The sequence below is a fragment of the Salmo trutta genome, chromosome 16 (assembly GCF_901001165.1).
Source record: "Salmo trutta chromosome 16, fSalTru1.1, whole genome shotgun sequence".
Taxonomy (NCBI): Eukaryota; Metazoa; Chordata; class Actinopteri; order Salmoniformes; family Salmonidae; genus Salmo; species Salmo trutta.
In genome coordinates, this window is record NC_042972.1 from 56,934,936 (window position 1) to 56,953,546 (window position 18,611).

At 40.1% G+C, this 18,611-nt stretch overlaps 1 protein-coding gene across 3 annotated transcripts in view; it reads right to left on the minus strand.

Moving 5' to 3' along the window:
• Positions 1 to 303: 303 nt before the first annotated feature.
• Positions 304 to 18,611, minus strand: part of rims4 (regulating synaptic membrane exocytosis 4) — a 44,250-nt gene continuing 25,942 nt past the window's right edge. For 2 of the 3 annotated variants that reach the window (XM_029695058.1, XM_029695059.1), the window contains exons 3-6: positions 4,320 to 4,432; positions 3,902 to 4,003; positions 3,467 to 3,606; positions 304 to 2,075 (exon numbers count right to left, since the gene is read on the minus strand). In XM_029695058.1, the coding sequence (XP_029550918.1) occupies positions 1,857 to 2,075; positions 3,467 to 3,606; positions 3,902 to 4,003; positions 4,320 to 4,432 (574 nt within the window). In that variant the 3' untranslated portion in view covers positions 304 to 1,856. The remainder of the gene's footprint in view (positions 2,076 to 3,466; positions 3,607 to 3,901; positions 4,004 to 4,319; positions 4,433 to 18,611) is intronic. The other variant, XM_029695060.1, reaches the window with a different exon arrangement.

Genomic DNA, 18,611 nt, shown 5'->3' on the forward strand with positions numbered 1-18,611 from the left:
TTTAGCCTTATACATCACACTTCGAGGGACAAAACATGGAGGTTTGTCGTGGATTGTTGTGGATGGGTGCTGCTACTTATTGCTTTACAAAATGAAGATATTGGTTGGAAAAATACATGTTTCAAAACAGTAAGTATTGGTATCATATTCCTGTACCAGTGCTACCTGCTCTAGTGAGCTCTAATCTTTACCACTTTGATGCTGTGCCTACAATTTAATGTTCATCTTAAGACTTGAATTTAGTCTTCAAGTTAATTCAGCATTTTCAAAATGTTGTCTCCATATTATTTAATTTTTTTTACATTTCATAAAAATGTTGACTTAGTACATTATTCACAACATGTAGGCTCATTCTAGCTCGATCCAGGTGTTCTGTATAGTACTTAAACGGACCAAATACACTTGTTTCTTAATATTTAATACAGCTATTCTGTTTTCGACAGTAGCACATAAGTCAGAATTGCAATAATCTTCATAAATCTGAACTTAACTGCTACATGTTAAGGACAATACACAATGTTCCAGTGAATGGTTAAAAGCCGTGGGTGTCCATCCTATCCCCTCTGACCAGAACATTAGCCATAATCTTCTGTTTATTTCCCGACCATTCTACATGTTGAACCACTTTTAACTGTTCGTTGGCACTGTGTGTGTTTTGTCGTTTAGCTCCTCAATCAATGTACAATTTAGTTTTAACCAACTTGTGTCGTTTCACTTTCCCTTGTAATATCTCATGCTTGCTATTATTATTTTGTGATAAGCTAATACGGTATTCTGTCATGCAGATGCTACCACCTAATGCTACAACCTTACTATGCTACCAAGTTCTGCGTCTCTGCCCTTTGAACATGAATCAAATAAATCATTAAACATACTTTGGCTCACTCAAGATTAACATTCATAGAAAAACATCTATAATAAAGTGGCCAAATAAAATACATGTTATTTTCATTACCCTACAGCTCTACAGTTTTCTGTAAATTCATTTGATTTAATTATATATCTGTCATATTTCCTCTCAGACCTTTGTTGATGATGAAAAAATATATTTCAAGCTTTCCTCACTGCTTCACTTGTGGAGTTGTGTTAATCACTACCTGCTTTGACAGTGTCATAATGATGATTGTAATTTAAAAAAGGACAGCTCTAACTGAAGCTTCAGTGCCCCTGTCACGAGCTGTAATCAGATGTTTCCGTTCCAAAATTACCCTTTTGAACAATGGCACAAGCCACAAAGTCAAGACACTTACTGGTAAATTGGCACAGTTGAAACTGTTAGAATATTAGCCAAGCTTCAAAGACAATCTTAAATCTATTCAAACAACACTTAAGCTCAATTTAAATTTGAATTCTCATCTTGGCTTATTTCATTGTAGAGAGAATCTGCTTCCCTTGGTGGTAGATGTCTAGAACTTTTGTTGGCTTGTTTGCTTCTGTACCAGCTACATTATAACCATGATATTGCACATTCCCCTCTGTGTTGCAACCTTCAGCTTCAGACCCAATGGCTGCCACCAGAACACAGGAATGAAACCTCCCCAGAGGAGGGTTGCAAACCTCTCTCTAGCTCCCATGACACGCATTGACATATTATCTAGAGCCATGTAAAAAAACAGCCCAAGTCAAGAGTAAGAATAAGGAAATCCTATTCTCAAAGTCTTTCTAGACCTTTGGTGCCCCCTTTTTCTGCTGTTTAAAAAAAATAATTTCTGAAAAACAGTGCAAGGCCAGTGTCACTAACCATCTCAGAGCAGTACACTACGGTCAGTATATATCCCTCTGAAGGGGTAGTGCCTTTCTTTTGGGGGGCACACAAAGGGAAGGGTGTGTTCAAAAAGAGCCAGTAAGCAAAGTTCTTAAGAGCGCTCAAAGGATGGGCCCACGGTGCTCTCCAAGGACAGTTGGGAAGAGTGCCGGATCAACGGTGCCATCGTGGGGTCCACCATGGACGAGGTGGGGAAAAGCTTGTACCAGCCAATCACCATGCTCGTCAAATCCAGCTCCTCCAATAAGATGCGGGCGACACCCATGAAGCATTTACGATCCATGCGTCCGTAGTTTCCCCAAACAATCACCTGTTGGAGAAATAAAATGGGAATGTCAGTGAGACAAACAGAGATGCTATTTACTGCAGGACAAAATAATCAATGACCATAATTGATTTCCTCTGGGACTCAGTAGACAAATCACCTCTACTAATTTCTCTCAATCTTTGGACGGAAGATTGTTTCCCTGCCTCGGCAACCACTACAAATATGGTTCCTCCTCAACCTCAGGTTTCCAGAGGTCATTTTGCAGAGGGGCTGGGTTCTGTTTAAGCCTTTAATGTTTGTTATGACAGAAAGGAGTAAATGTTCTCCCCGAAAATGTTATTTCAGATGAATTTTCAACATCCCCTTTCCTCTCTAATACCAGAAAACCAGGCAGTTTATCCCTGTGTTCCCATGCCAAGTCTCCTAGAGGCAGAAATGTGTCTGAACAGAATGATAAGGAGGGAGGTGCAAAGATCTAATTATGCAGTGATAGGACACCAAATCATTGCTGGGATTATTCACAAGCTGTCGAGTAAACAGTGACTGTTTTGAAAGGCTATTAACCTCTCTGTTCTGTTCTAACTAACTGCTAGGGCATGACTTTAGTTAGCCATATCCATGCAGAGCCCTTTTGCGGCTTCAATAGAGAAACTAAACTTGGGATATACAGAGCCTGGCTCAAATGGATAAGGCTATCAAAATATGAAAATAGGACAGTCACTATACCTTATTCTTTCTTTGGCACAGTCACTAATGCATGTCGGTGGCGTAAACTCAGCATGCCTTCAGTCCTTCCATTGTGCTTGTTCTAATAGCCGAGTGGGCCAGCCTGATCCCATACTAATAGAAACCGATTTTGTATGTGTGTACGGCCATAGGTGTGTGTGTGAGAAGTAAACAGGAAGAAGGTGTGAGAGGGAGCAGGGAGGAAACAATGAGTGGAGAAAAATCTCCTGTGGACTTGTATATTAGGCTTCCTGGAGCAATCGTACAAATCAGCACTTTCCATCATCTGATTGCACCTTTGGGGCAAGGAATTTGTTCCGCTGGTAATGGTAGATGGTAGATGACTCTACACTTATAGATATACTTTACATGATGTTGTCTTTACATCTTCATAGGCTAGTCTACATAATTAGAAAACAACACTAGTTAACATTAGCCCGGTGTCCTGCATTTGAGGTTTTCGTCAACAGGAGTAAATATTCAGAGGCAGTCACTGCCTTTGTAATTATCGTAGAGACCGCCAGGGTCATGTTCATTGGGCACCAAGCGGAAGAAAACAGATGGAAAAGGGGAGGGACTACCTGGACGCTCATGATACTTTTCTGTTGCAAAACATTTTTAAACGTTTTCCATTGCGTGCCCGTATGAACATGAAACTGATGAATATCTACGTATATGGAGTGAATGGTGACTAAAGTCTGTTTTACCTGAACGACTTTCGCCTGTGGACTCTCCGAGAACACCAGCACTTGGTTATACAGAGGGTCCAGGGATTTCCTAACCGACTTTGTCTTCTTTTTTGCAACACAGATCCCCTTTTCAAGTAGGTACACTTTAATGTAAGCCGCTGGCAACAAGAGAAGACAGGTATTATTGCATTGCGTGTCTCTGGGGAACGCGTAATACCTCAAAGCAATCAGATCACACAGATACGCTTTTCATCCCCCATTTCAGATTACAAGATTAAAGATTAGACTTTGACATCTTGAAATCTACCATGAGGAACAAGGTTTGCAGTGTCTCAAAAATTGTTTTGTTTCTTCCCCCCACTGTAGCAATATTTGGTTTGTTTTGAGTTCTGATTGGATATCATCTCTCAGAGAACTAAAGGGATTAGATGATGGTTGCAGCTCCTTGCTCACCTGGAGGTCCTTTGGATCCAGGTTTCTGTGTGAGTCCTCTGGCCTGCACAATCTCCACCTCCAAACCACCATTTCTCTCCAGCAGGCCTATTTCAACATCACCTGGATAATTATAAACATATTTATGACTATAGTCACTCACACTCACAAACTTTACTACTATTGAAAGTTGGCTGTATGGTTCATACACATTACATAATTTTAATACATTTCCTAACTCATGAAACCACACAAATCTTTTTACTTTAACACAAACTATATATATTTTGCTTATGTGGTGAGGTGTGGCCCCTTCTGTCCATTACTGCACAATATATCTGTCCAGTTAAATAAAGGTTAAATAAATAAATACAATAACATTTAAGGGACCTCTTTTGGCTCCAGAGCTATCTCAAGCACAGCGTTTAGTAACTCTCACCCAATGATGTTGTGGCTAATGTCTGTCGCCCAACAAACTGTGCAGGGCCCATCCCATCTAGGAACTCACTGAATTGGGCGTCAGAGGCAAGGCACATCCCACTGTAATTTAGACTGGCAAAAAGGAGAAAGAAAAATAAATGGGAGAAACTGTTAGCTTCGCTTCTCTAAAGAGCAATCCTAGTTAGGCTTTATTTAATAACGCTTTGTTTTACAGCTCCCTGCCGGGTAGTTATGTAGGAATTACATAGTTAAAACAGTAATAACCTAATAACTGTATAGGAATTACATTTTGGTTTCTTTGAGATTCAGTGACACAACTTTTGTTGAATTCTTAGTTAATACCTTGTAAATAAAAGATAAGTATGAGTAACCACCAGTGTTACCCTTTATTTTACAAATTGTTACCATTTATTTTACAGTACTGTTTCAGTAAGAATTTGCTTGGTGTTTATTATTAAAGAAAAATCTTTGTTCAGTTCGAGGTGAGTAATCGCTGTTCTGATATCCAGAATCACTTTTCGGTCATACGAGACGGTAGCATCAACATTGTGTACAAAATCATTTACAAACAATGCGAAAAAAACACACAAAATAGTTCAATTGGTTAGGAGCCCGTAAAACGGCAGCCATCCCCTCCGGCGCCATTCTTTGAATCCCTCCAGCGCCATTCTTTAATTCTACGAATTAGAAGACGATGCTAAAGTTTGCAATGGCTGATGTAATAGGATGATATAGAACATGAGAGCATTACAATTTTTACCGCTGGGGCCACCCATGTGAAATGTTATTCACGCACTAGTGTAAATCGGTTTATATACAGTTGAAGTCGGAAGTTTACATACACTTAGTTTGGAGTCATTAAAACTCGTTTTTCAACCACTCCACAAATTTATTTTTGGCAAGTCGGTTAGGACATCTACTTTGTGCATGACACAAGTAATTTTTCCAACAATTGTTTAGAGACAGATTATTTCACTTATAATTCACTGTATCACAATTCCAGTGGGTCAGAAGTTTACATACACTAAGTTGACCGTGCCTTTAAACAGATTGGAAAATTCCAGAAAATTATGTCATGGCTTTAGAAGCTTCTGATAGGCTAATTGACATCATTTGAGTCAATTGGAGGTATGTATCTCAAGGCCTACCTTCAAACTCCTGTGCCTCTTTGCTTGACATCATGGAAAAATCAAAAGAAATCAGCCAAGACCTCAGAAGACCTACACAACTCTGGTTCATCCTTGGGAGCAATTACCAAACGCCTGAAGGTACCATGTTCATCTGTACAAACAATAGTACGCAAGTATAAACACCATGGGACCACGCAGCCTTCATACCGCTCAGGAAGGAGACGCGTTCTGTCTCCTAGAGATGAACGTACTTTGGTGCGAAAAGTGCAAATCAATCCCAGAACAACAGCAAAGGACCTTGTGAAGATGCTGGAGGAAACAGGTATAAAAGTATCTATTTCCACAGTAAAACGAGACCTATATCGACATAACCTGAAAGGCCGCTCAGCAAGGAAGAAGCCACTGCTCCAAAACCTCCATAAAAAAGCCAGACTACAGTTTGCAACTGCACATGGGGACAAAGATCATAATTTTTGGAGAAATGTCCTCTGGTCTGATGAAACAAAAATGAACTGTTTGGCCATAATGACCATTTGCTGCAGGAGGGCCTGGTGCACTTCACAAAATAGATGGCATCATGAGGGAGAAAAATGACGTGGATATATTGATGCAACATTTCAAGACATCAGTCAGGAAGTTAAAGCTTGACTGCAAATGGGTCTTACAAATGGACAATGACCCCAAGCATACTTCCAAAGTTGTGGCAAAATGGCTTAAGGACAACAAAGTCAAGGTATTGGAGTGGCCATCACAAAGCCCTGATCTCAGTCCTATAGAAAATTTGTGGGCAGAACTGAAAAGCGTGTGCGAGCAAGGAGGCTTACAGTCCTGACTCAGTTACACCAGCTCTGTCAGGAGGAATGGGCCAAAATTATTCACCCAACTTATTGTGGAAAGGTTGTGGAAGGCTACCCAAAACGTTTGACCCAAGTTAAACATTTTAAAGGCAATGCTACCAAATACTAACTAAGTGGATGTAAACTTCTGACCCCCTGGGAATGTGATGAAAGAAATAAAAGCTGAAATAAATCATTCTCTCTACTATTATTCTGACATTTCACATTCTTAAAATAAAGTGGTGATTCGAACTGACCTAAGACAGGGAATTTTTACTAGGATTAAATGTCAGGAATTGTGAAAATCTGAGTATAAATGTATTTGGCTAAGGTGTATTTAAACTTCCGACTTCAACTGTAAAATGTCTGCTAAATGGCATATGATAATTAGCTTTGAATAAAATGACTATATTTTAATTAGCTTTGAATAAAATGACTATATTTTTCCTTCTTCACCCCCCTTCACTCAACCACAGTGATTGGAGAGGCACCTGAGCTCTTGTACTCAGCTCATCCCCTTTTCCTTTGTATTTTATTCCGTCAGAGAGAAAATGCTGCCAAAAATCACACATCAAGTAATTCCCCTAATTCTGCCTCCAGGCTGGTGGTTTAGCTGCTCCTCAGTGCTGGCCTGCCGCCAGAGGACCACTCTGTGCTGCTTCCTGCCATAGACAGGCCGCCCAAACTCCAGCCTCATTGTCAGACACCATTAAGCCAATGCTGCCGCTATTATATAAGAGCACTGAGTTCCACAGCACCAATACAGTGGCAGTTCTCTATCGAATGTTTAATTGACATGAACCCACAGGGGTTTGCCTTGAATATTGGAGGGGATAAGGCTGATGTTCTGTTGAAGGGAGGTGTATGAGGAGGGCATTTGTTATCGCTTTACTAGGGGTGGCCATTGCTATGTTTAGATGTTGTCATTGAATAACTCAGCCCATTACAGGATATGGCAACTAACATACTGTAATAAAGTGTAATGCAGTGTGTGTTGTTGTGGCTCCCAGGTCAGTGTTACAGACTGCTGACATTGTGACTGCAGATACAATATTGTTCTAGGTTCACAGGTGCATTTGATTTTACTGTGGTATTTACATTTCACTATATGTACACCTTTGCGGCTTTGAAATGTATTAAAAACATGTAGCATCCCAAACATTGGTACCCAGTTTGTTTTTGTTGAAGTACCAGAAATGTGATGAATTGTTACCACTTAATGAGTCGGACGCAAAGGATATAATGTTGCCCCCAGACAAGGCCCAAATCCCCGTCATTCACACAAAGAAAATAAGGAAATACAGGAGATCAGGGTGCCTTGTGAGAATTCGTCGGCGAGTGGGTAACCGCCTCTACCATCCGTTCTATTATCCAACGTGCAATCACTGGAGAATAAACTGGATGAGCTCCATTCGAGACTATCCTACTGTCATGACGTGACAATCATTCATCTGATGACTGTTATTTATTTTATCAACTAACTATGTTTAATTGATGCTCGATTCAATTAAACACAAACACACTTACACGCATGGTATAGGTTATCGATTACTAACGTAATACAATGAAAACAGGTCCCTTGTGGACTAACAAAAGCATGACCGTTTGCTTACAAAAAGGGAAATGAGGGGTAGGTAAGGAGAGGGAGAGACAAAGTGAGTCAACTTATTGTACATACACTACCGTTCAAAAGTTTGGGGTCACTTAGAAACGTCCTTGTTTTTGAAAGAAAAGCAAGTTTTTTGTCCATTAAAATAACATCAATTTGATCAAAAATACAGTGTAGACATTGTTAATGTTGTAAATGACTATTGTATCTGGAAACAGCAGATTTGTAATGGAATATCTACATAGGCGTACAGAGGCCCACTATCAGCAACCATCACTCGTAGCGTTGCAAAGAAAAAGCTATATCTCAGACAGGCCAATAAAAATAAAAGATTGAGATGGGCAAAAGAACACAGACACTGGACAGAGGAACTCTGCCTAGAAGGCCAGCATCCTGGAGTCGCCTCTTCACTGCTGACGTTGACACTGGTGTTTTGAGATATTGCTTGCCTGAGGTAGAGTACCTCATGATAAGCTGTAGACCACACTATCTACCAAGAGAGTTTTCATCAGTGGTGTAAAGTACCTTAAGTTTTTTGGTGTATCTGCACATTAATTTACTATTTATATTTTTGGCAACTTTTACTTTACCTTCACTACATTCCTAAAGACAATAATGCATTTTTTACTCCATACATTTTCCCTGACACCCAAAAGTACTCATTACATTTTGATAGGAAAATGGTCCAATTCACACACTTATAAAGAGAACATCCCTGGTCGTCCCTACTGCCTCTGATCTGGCAGACGCACTATACACAAATGCTTTGTTTGTAAATTATGTCTGAGTGTTGGAGTGTGCCCCTGGCTATCCATCAATAAAAAAAAGCAAGAAAATTGTGCCGTCTGGTTTGCTTAATATAAGGAACTTTTACTTTAGATACTTAAGTACATTTTAGTAATTCCATTTACTTTTGATAATTAAGTATATTTAAAATCATATACTTTTAGACTTTTACTCAAGTAATATTTTACTGGGTGACTTTCTCTTTTACTTGAGTCATTTTCTATTTAGGTATCTTTACTTTTACTAAAGTATGACAATTGAATAATTGTTCCACCACTGGTTTTCATCTATATTTTTTGTAGCCGTCTATTTACCACTAAGAAGGTAACCTGTCTAAATGACTACTGCCCTGTAGCACTCACGTCGGTAGCCATGAAGTGCTTTGAAAGGCTGGGCTTGCCTCACATCAACACCATCATCCCAGAAACCCTAGACCCACTACAATTCACATACCGCGCCCACAGATCCACAGATGATGCAATCTCAATCGCATTCCTCACTGCCCTTTCCCAGATGCTGGACTTCCTAATGGACCACCCCCAGGTGGTAAGGGTAGGCAACAACACATCTGCCACGCTTATCCTCAACATGGGGGCCCCTCAGGGTGCGGGCTTAGTCCCCTCCTGTACTCCCTGTTCACCCACGACTGCATGGCCAAGCACGACTCCAAAGCCATCATTAAGTTTGCAGACGACACAACGGTGGTAGGCCTGATCACCGACAACAACGAGACAGCCTCATTGTCAGAGACCTGGCAGTGTGGTGCCAGGGTGCAACCTCCGATGAGACAGCCTCGGAGGTCAGAGACCTGGCAGTGTGGTGCCAGGATAACAACCTCCCTTAACGTGAGCAAGACAAAGATGATGATCGTGGACTACAGGAAAAGGAAGACCAAACACGCCCCCATTCACATCAACGGTACTGTAGTGGAGCGGGCCGAGAGTTTCAAGTTCCTTGGTGTCCACATCACCAACAAACTATCATGGTCCAAACACATCAAGAAAGTCGTGAAGAGGGCACAACAAAACCATCACAAATTTTTACAGATGCACAATTGAAAGCATCCTGTTGGGCTGTATCACCGCCTGGTACGGCAAATGCACCGCCCACAACCGCAAGGCTCTCCAGAGGGTAGTGCGGTCTGCCCAACGCATTACCGGAGGCAAGCTAGGACACCTACAGCACCCGATGTCACAGGTAGGCCAAAAAGATCATCAAGGACATTAACCACCCGAGCCACTGCCTGTTCACCCGTTATCATCCAGAAGGCGAGGTCAGTACAGGTGCATCAAAGCTGGGACCGAGAAAATGAAAAACAGCTTCTATCTCAAGGCCAACAGACTGTTAAACTTCCATCACTAACACATTAAAGGCTGCTGCCTATAGGCATATACTAGGAATTACTGGCCACTTTAAGAAATGGAACACTAGTCACTTTAATAATGTTTACATATCTGGCATGACACATCATATGTGTATACTGTATTCTATACTATTCTATGGTATCTTAGTCACTTAATAATGTTTACATATCTTGCATTGCTCATCTCATATGTGTGTACTGTATTCTATACTATTCTACGGTATCTTAGTCACTTAATGTTTACATATCTGGCAATACTCATCTCATGTGTATATACTATTTTCTATACTATTCTATGGTATCTCATTCACCTAATAATGTTTTCATAACTTGCATTACTCATCTCATATGTATATACTGTTTTCTATACTATTCTACTGTATCTTAGTCCGTTCTGCTCTGACATCACTCATCCATATGTATATAGTCTTAATTCATTCCTACTTAGATTTGTGTGTATTGGATATATGTTGTGTAATTTGTTAGATATTACTGCACTGTCGGAGCTAGAAGCACAAGCATTTCGCTACACCCGCAATAACATCTGCTAATCACGTGTATGTGACCAATAACATTTGATTTGATTAGATCAGATTTTTCCACCTCAGGAGACTGAAAAGATTTGGCATGGGTCCCCAGATCCTCAAAAACATATACAGCCGCACCATCAAGAGCATCCTAGCTGGTTGTATTCACCGCCTGGTATGGCGGTGAGTAAGCATTTCATGGTGGTCTACACTTGTTATATTCGGCGCATGTGACAAATAAATGTGATTTGATTTGAATTATGGCCTTGATTATGATGAAGCAGTTTGACAGGAGGTTAGTGCCACCTTAGTTGGGGAGAATGGACTCGTGGTAAATGCTGGAGCAGAATCAGTGTAGTGGTATCAAATACATCAAGCATGGTCTCCATGTGTTTGATGGTATTCCATTTCCTCCGTTCCAGCCATTATTACGAGCCGTCCTCCCCTCAGTAGCCGGCTATATAGCGGCTATACGACTGAGCTGATTAGTGATTAATTTCTACTCATTAGCGGGTAATTCAGGACTCACTTTCTATAATTGGGCAACGCTGTAGTTACTTATTGTTAGATGATAGGGACATTGTGACGGTATATGTGTGCAATTAATTCAGTACAAATAGTTAAAGCCACAATCTGTCATTTCAACTGCCTGACCCTGCCACAATGTTTAGTAAGTAGAGGGATGGGGGTGTGGAAATGTAACCACTCTCAAATGAATTGCTATGGGTCACTAAGTATAAATCATAACCTGATAGTACAAAGATGTACTGTGCCTTCAGAAAGTATCCACAAATGTTTCACATTTTGTTGTGTTACAAATTGGGATTAAAATGGATTTCATTTTGTAACTTCTATGCAAAATACTCTGTAATGTCAAAGTGGAAGAAAATAAACTATTAATGAAAAATAAAACACTATATCTTCATTAGATAAGTTTTCAAACCCCTGAGTCATTACATATTAGAATCACCTTTGGCAGCAATTAGAGCTGTGAGTCTTTTTGGGTAAGTGTCTAAGAGCTTTGCACACCTGGATTGTACAATATTTGCCCAATATTGTTTTTTAAACTCTCTAAGCTCTGTCAAGTTGGTTGTTGATCATTGCCCAGACAGCCATTTTCAAGTCTTGCCATAGATGTTCAAGCCGCTTTAAGTCAAAACTGTAACTAGGCCACTCAGGAACATTCAATGTCGTCTTGGTAAGCAACTCCAGTCTATATTTGGCCTTGAGTTTTAGGTTAAAGTCCTGCTGAAGGTGAATTTGTCTCCCAGTGTTTGTTGGAAAGCAGACTGAAACAGGTTGTCCTCTAGGATTTTGCCTGTGCTTAACTCTATTCTGTTTATTTTTATGGTAAAAAAAAAATCGCTAGACCTTGCCGATGATGAGCATATCCATAGCATTATGCAACCACCACTATGCTTGAAAATATGAAAAGTAATACTCATTCATGTGTTAGATTTGACCCAAACATAATGCTTTGTACTCAGTACAAGAAGTCAATTTCTTTGCCACATTTTTTGCAGGATTACTTTAGTGCCTTGTTGCAAACATATGCATGTTTTGGAATATTTTTTATTTTGTACAGTCTTCCTTCTTTCACTCTGTCTTTGTGGAGTAACTACAATGTTCTTGATCCATCCTCAGTTTTCTCCTATCACAACAATTAAACTCTGTAACTGTTTTAAAATCACCATTCGGTCTCATGGTGAAATCCGTGAGCAGTTTCCTTCCTCTCCGGCAACTGAGTTAGGAATGACGCCTGTATCTTTGTAGTGACTGAGTGTAATGAAACACCTTCCAAAGCGCAATTAATAACTCCACCATGCTCAAAGGGATATTCAGTGTCTGTTTTTTACCCATCTACCAATAGATTCCCTTCTTTGCGAAGCATTGGAATACCTCCTTGGTCTGTGTGATTTTTTTCAAAAATCTAAATTTCACTTTGACATTGTGGGTTATTGTGTGTAGATCAGTGGCACAAAATCTCAATTTAATACATGTTAAATTCAGGCTGTAACAACAAAATGTGGAGAGAAAAAAATGAAGGTGTGTGAATACTTTCAGAAGGCACTTTCTGAATATTCAAATGAAAACAAAAACACTAGAATAAGCAAATCCCCCCCCCCCACCCCTGTACCGACCTTGCTCATTGAGCTGAACATAGGTGCTGAAGACGCATAATGAATTTCCTCCCTGTGTTAAAGTTATGACCTCGATTCCTCGTTTTTTTCCCCTTCTCTCTGGTTCTTCGCTGATCTATTTTTAAAGCACTTCAGGGACAGTCCAAACCAGCTGCCACACATTTGGACAGGCAGTCTTGGGAGATTTCTCACCCTATATCATCTATCTTCTGCCATCACTCTCGACTCAGGTTCACTGTTTCTTTATCAAATAGTGCTTGAAGAAACACGGCCATTCTGGGTAATGAGCGGGATAACAAAATACAGACTGACCCAATAACTCTTTTGCTCTCTGTTGCTATTATGCATTACATCCTGTTCCACTGAAATTAAAGTTTTACTCTTGATAAATGAAAATGATTACCCCTATGTCCCTAATGTACCGTATATTCTAATAGGCAATGTATGAACACAAAATATATTAAAATTTGACTAACAGGTCTATTTTCATGCATTAATAATGATCCTGTGCCCATTACCTTATTAAAATACACATGCTCAATCAGCATGCTTCATTACTTTGCCAGCTGAAATATGCAGCGGTACACTACATGACCAAAATTATGTGGACACCTGCTCATCAAACATCTCATTGCAAAATCATGGGCATTAAAATGGAGTTGATCCCCCTTTACTGCTGTAACAGCCTCCAATCTTCTGGGAAGGCTTTCCACCAGATGTTGGAACATTGCTGCGGGGACTTGCTTCCATTCAGCCGCAAGAGCATTAGTGAGGTTAGGCACTGATGTTGGGCGATTAGGCCTGGCTCGCCGTCTGCGTTCCAATTCATTCCAAAGGTGTTCGATGGAGTTGAGGTCAGGGCTCTGTGCACACCAGTCAAGTTCTTCCACACCGGTCTTGACAAACCATTTCTGTATGGACCTTGCTTTGTGCACAGGGGCATTGTCATCCTGAAACAGGAAAGGGCCTTCCCCAAACTGTTGCCACAAAGTTGGAAGTATAGAATTGTCTAGAATGTCATTGATGCTGCGTTAAGATTTCTCTTCACTGGATCTAAGGAGCCTGAACCATGAAAAACAGCCCCAGGCCATTATTTCTCCTCCACCAAACTTTACAGTTGGGACTATTCATTCGTTCTGTGAGCTTGTGTGGCCAACACTTCGCGGCTGAGACGTTGTTTCTCCTAGACGTTTCCACTTCACAATAACAGCACTTACAGTTGCCCGGGGCAGCTCTAGCAGGGCAGAGATGTAATGAACTGACTTGTTGGAAAGGTGGTATCCTATGACGGTGCTATGTTTAAAGTCAATGAGCTCTTCAGTAAGGCCATTCTACTGCCAATGTTTGTCTATGGAGATTGACTGGCTGTGTGCTCAATTTTATACACCTGTCATCAACAGGTGTGGCTGAAATTAACGAATCCACTCATTTGAAGGGGTGTCCACATACTCAATCACATTTTAGACTTCCATGTTTGTTTGTTGTGACAAAAACTAAGTCAACATATTTCAGCGACACTAAAACAAATACAAATTGCAGGATTTGACCATAGTATCTAATGTTGTACGTTAGGCATGGGTATGTTTTGTACATATTTTTGAGAAAACGAGAGCCAATCTCACGCAACCTATGGTATATAAAATAGCTTTTGAAATTAGATTGGGTGAGTTGACTGAGAATACATTCTCATTTGCAACAACGACCTGGGGAAAGTTACAAAACATAGGCCTAGTTACATACAAGATCTAAGCAAGCAAAAAAACACAACACAATACAAAATAAAAAAAAATTAAGATCAATCATAGAAATATAAAAAACAAACACATTACTCCTTAAAAAGATCCTCACATAGCTGTCTGACTGCATCAGAGGCACCAATTCATGAAATTTAAACCATTCCACAAGCAACGTGCAAAATAGATAAAGACAGACTTACCCAACTCTGCAGAGATCGAAGGGACCTCTAGAGTAATCCGTTCATGAGATCTTGTCTGATAGCTTGTATCTCTATAGGTTACCAGAGAAATCAGGTAGGGTGGTAGTTTACACAAGAGGGCTTTATAGACAAAAAGAGCGCAATGCATAGATCTGCGAGACTTCGAATAGGGCCAGCCTACTTTCTCATACAGAGTACATTGTGTGCTGAACCTACTGCCCATAATGAAGCATTATGCACTATTATATACAGCGTCCAGTGGCTTCAATACAGTGGCAGCTGCATTTATATAAATGATATTGCCATAGTCTAAAATCTGAATGAATATCGACTGAATGATTTGTTTTCTGCTATTTACCGTAAGGTACGACCTATTCCTGTAAAAGAAGCCAATTTTTATACTTACCTTTTTAACAACTCATCAACATGTATTTTGAATGAAAGCCTATTGTCATTCGGGATGCCCAGATATTTATACTTCGTTTAACCTGCATTAAGCACTAACTTCAGTTCAACAAAGGCCCTCTGCAGGGCAATAAAGACGGACTGAAAGGTCCGAAAGGGCCTGGTCAGCCGTGGGGGCAATTGCATACACAAAAGTGTCGTATGCATACAGGTGAAGGTTGAACGTTTTTACAGATGAACCAATATTGTTAATATAAATTGTGAAAAGAACCGACCAAGAATTTAACCTTGAGGGACACCCTCTGTTATGTCCACAAAACACGATTTAGACACTTAGGGAACATGATGCTCCAAGAGTCAATTTCCCATACAGTACCAGTCAAAAGTTTGGACACACCTACTCATTCAAGGGTTTTACTTTGTTTTTACTATTTTCTACATTGTAGAATAACAGTGAAGGCATCAAACTATGAAATAACACATATGGAATCATGTAGTAACCAAAAAAGTTTTAAACAATCAAAATATATTTTAGATTCTTCTAAGTTTTGCATTGACAGTTTTGCACACTCTTGGCATTCTCTCAACCAGCTTCACCTGGAATGCTTTTCCAAAAGTTTTGAATGAGTTCCCTCTTATGCTGAGCACTTGTTGGCTGCTTTTCCTTCAATCTGCGGGTCCAACTCATCCCAAACCATCTCAATTGGGTTGAGGTTGAGTGATTGTGGAGGCCAGGTCATCTGATGCAGCACTCCATCACTATCCTTCTTGGTCAAATAAACCTTACACAGCCTGGAGGTGTGTTGGGTCATTGTACTGTTGTAAAACAAATGATAGTCCCACTAAGCTCAAACCAGATAGAACGGCGTATCGCTGCAGAATGTTGTGCCTTGAATTCTAAATAAATCACAGACCGTGTCACCAGCAAAGCACCCCCTCACCATCACACCTCCATGCTTCATGGTGGGAAACACACATGCGGAGATCATCCGTTCACCTACTCTGCGTCTCACAGCGGTTGGAACCAAACATCTATAATTTGGACTAATCAGACCAAAGGACAGATTTCCACTGGTCTAATGTCCATTGCTAGTGTTTCTTGGCCCAAGCAAGTCTCTTCTTCTTATTGGTGTCCTTTAGTAGTGGTTTCTTTGCAGCAATTCGACCGTGAAGGCCTGATTCTCGCAGTCTCCTCTAAACAGTTGATGTTGAGATGTGTCTGTTACTTGAACTCTGTGAAACATTTATTTGGGCTGCAATCTGAGGCGCAGTTAACTCTAATGAACTTGTCATCTGCAGCAGAGGTAACTCTGGGTCTTCCTTTCCTGTGGCGGTCCTCATGAGAGCCAGTTTCATCATAGCGCTTGATGGTTTTTGCGACTGCACTTGAAATGTTCCACATTGACTGACCTTCATGTCTTAAAGTAATGATGGACTGTCATTTCTATTTGCTTATTTGAGCTGTTCTTGCCATAGTATGGACTTAATATTTTACCAAATAGGGCTATTTTCTGTATACAACCCAGTGTGTTACATATGAAAATGTGATCGTATTATAAATTGTATTTTGATGTTTAAGGACTCTTGGGAGATTAGTCCAAATGAGGACTAAAAGAGATCCTAATAAAATCAACCCCTACCTTTTCACAACAAAACAGATTGGCTCAAATGTAAAACACAAATTAACTTTTAACAAGGCACACCTGTTAATTGAAATCCATTCCAGGTGACTACCTCATGAAGCTGATTGAGATAATGCCAAGAGTGTGCACTTTTGGGACTATTCCATTGGTTTCATTGGTTTCCATTGGTTACATGCAACCTAAATTAAGCACAGCTCAAGTATTTAAACGTTATCATTCTGCAATGTAGAAAATAGTAAAAAGAAAGAAAAACCCTTGAATGTGTTTGTTTGTCCAAACCTTGGACTTGTACTGTATATAGCCACCCCTACACCTTTTTCCAGTCTATCACACCTGAAAATGTTGCAATCTGTTATTTCAATGTCCTTATCCATACTCAAACAATTAACCAGGTCTCTGTGAGAACCAGAATGTCAGGGTTAGTGTCATGCATGCAGACATCTATATGGTCCATCTTTGACATCAAGCTTCATACGTTTCTGTGGAACCATCCAAGCCCTCTACGTGCTTTGAAAACAGCAGGGGTATCCATATACTGTAGGTATTTTTAAATAATAGCATTGGGTAAGCTGACCACAGCAGGCCTCTCATTTTGGCTAACAGCAACAGAGTTAAACTTTATGGGTACAAGATTACTACTGACAATACCCCTGGCAACATGGAAATCTATAGCAGTACGATGATAATGCTGTGAAATAGTTGGAATTGGAAGAATTACCTGAACCGGGGTTCGGCTGTTGTTGAGTAAATGTCTGATAAGAGCCTCTTTGATATTTTCTGAGAGAACTTTTGCCCCTCTCATATATAGATGCAAGCCCTTGTGAAGCTGGGGGCTCTCCCTGAAGTGGTCCAAATTGTCAATGAAATCCAAATCCATGGTGGAACAGTAGGATTTAACCCTTGTGTAGTCTTAACATTCTGTATACTCCCCTTGTCCTAAGGGTAAAAAATGACATGCCTTCACTAAATCCCTAAAATAAAGCAGCTTAATTGAATTTTAAACCCCAAATCTATTTTGCATGAAGAAACAACCTGTCATTCGTCACAAACTTTGTGAATATCTGGGTTTTCTCTCTTCACAATGTAGAAAGACTGCATTTAATCAGTGGACACCACTCATTTTTATTAAAACACACCTGTCATAATTGTTTTCTTTACTAAAGTAGAGGTTATTATTATTATTATTGCTAAAGGTGCTGCATAGGTGTAAACAATAATTTTGTAGCAAGAGAGCACTTGTATAGCCTAATAAAGTAGAAGAAATGTGCAGAAAGTAGTTTTGAATGCATTTTATTGAAGGGAAACAATAACAGTCTTGAACTTTTTTGGCAACATAGTGATATTCTTATATACTCTACAATGAGGAATTCAACTACAAAAAACTAGTCTTCTCCCATTTTTGAACCATTGCCCCCACCAACAAGGTGTTTAAACAACAACAATAAATAAGAATAAAATATGATAATAGATACAAAACAAAAACTTGATGAACATAAATCAATCAACTCTAATTATCACATGAAGGACAATATGCACGTGTGTGTGCATGGACTTTGCAGATGTATTTCTCACATGTGCAGCACATAGTATTTGTTTTACAGTCCTTCATTGGGGGCAGAATTGGCATCTCCTCCTCTTGCCTGCCCCAGCTGCAGCCTCAGGTGGATCAGGACAAGATTCAGCCCACTGAACAGCTTTCACAAGCGCTGCAGAGGCTGCTGTGTCGGGGAGGTGCTCCCTTCTTTGAATGTGTGGGGTTACAGTTGCATTTCCCAGCTGCTCCAGGAACACCCTCCTCTTGTTCCACTAATCAGGCATCCAAGTGGGATTGATCTTGTTCCATATCACGAAGGCATTGTATGAGGACACATCAATGATGTTATGAAAGATGACCAGGGGCCAGCGGGCAGTCAT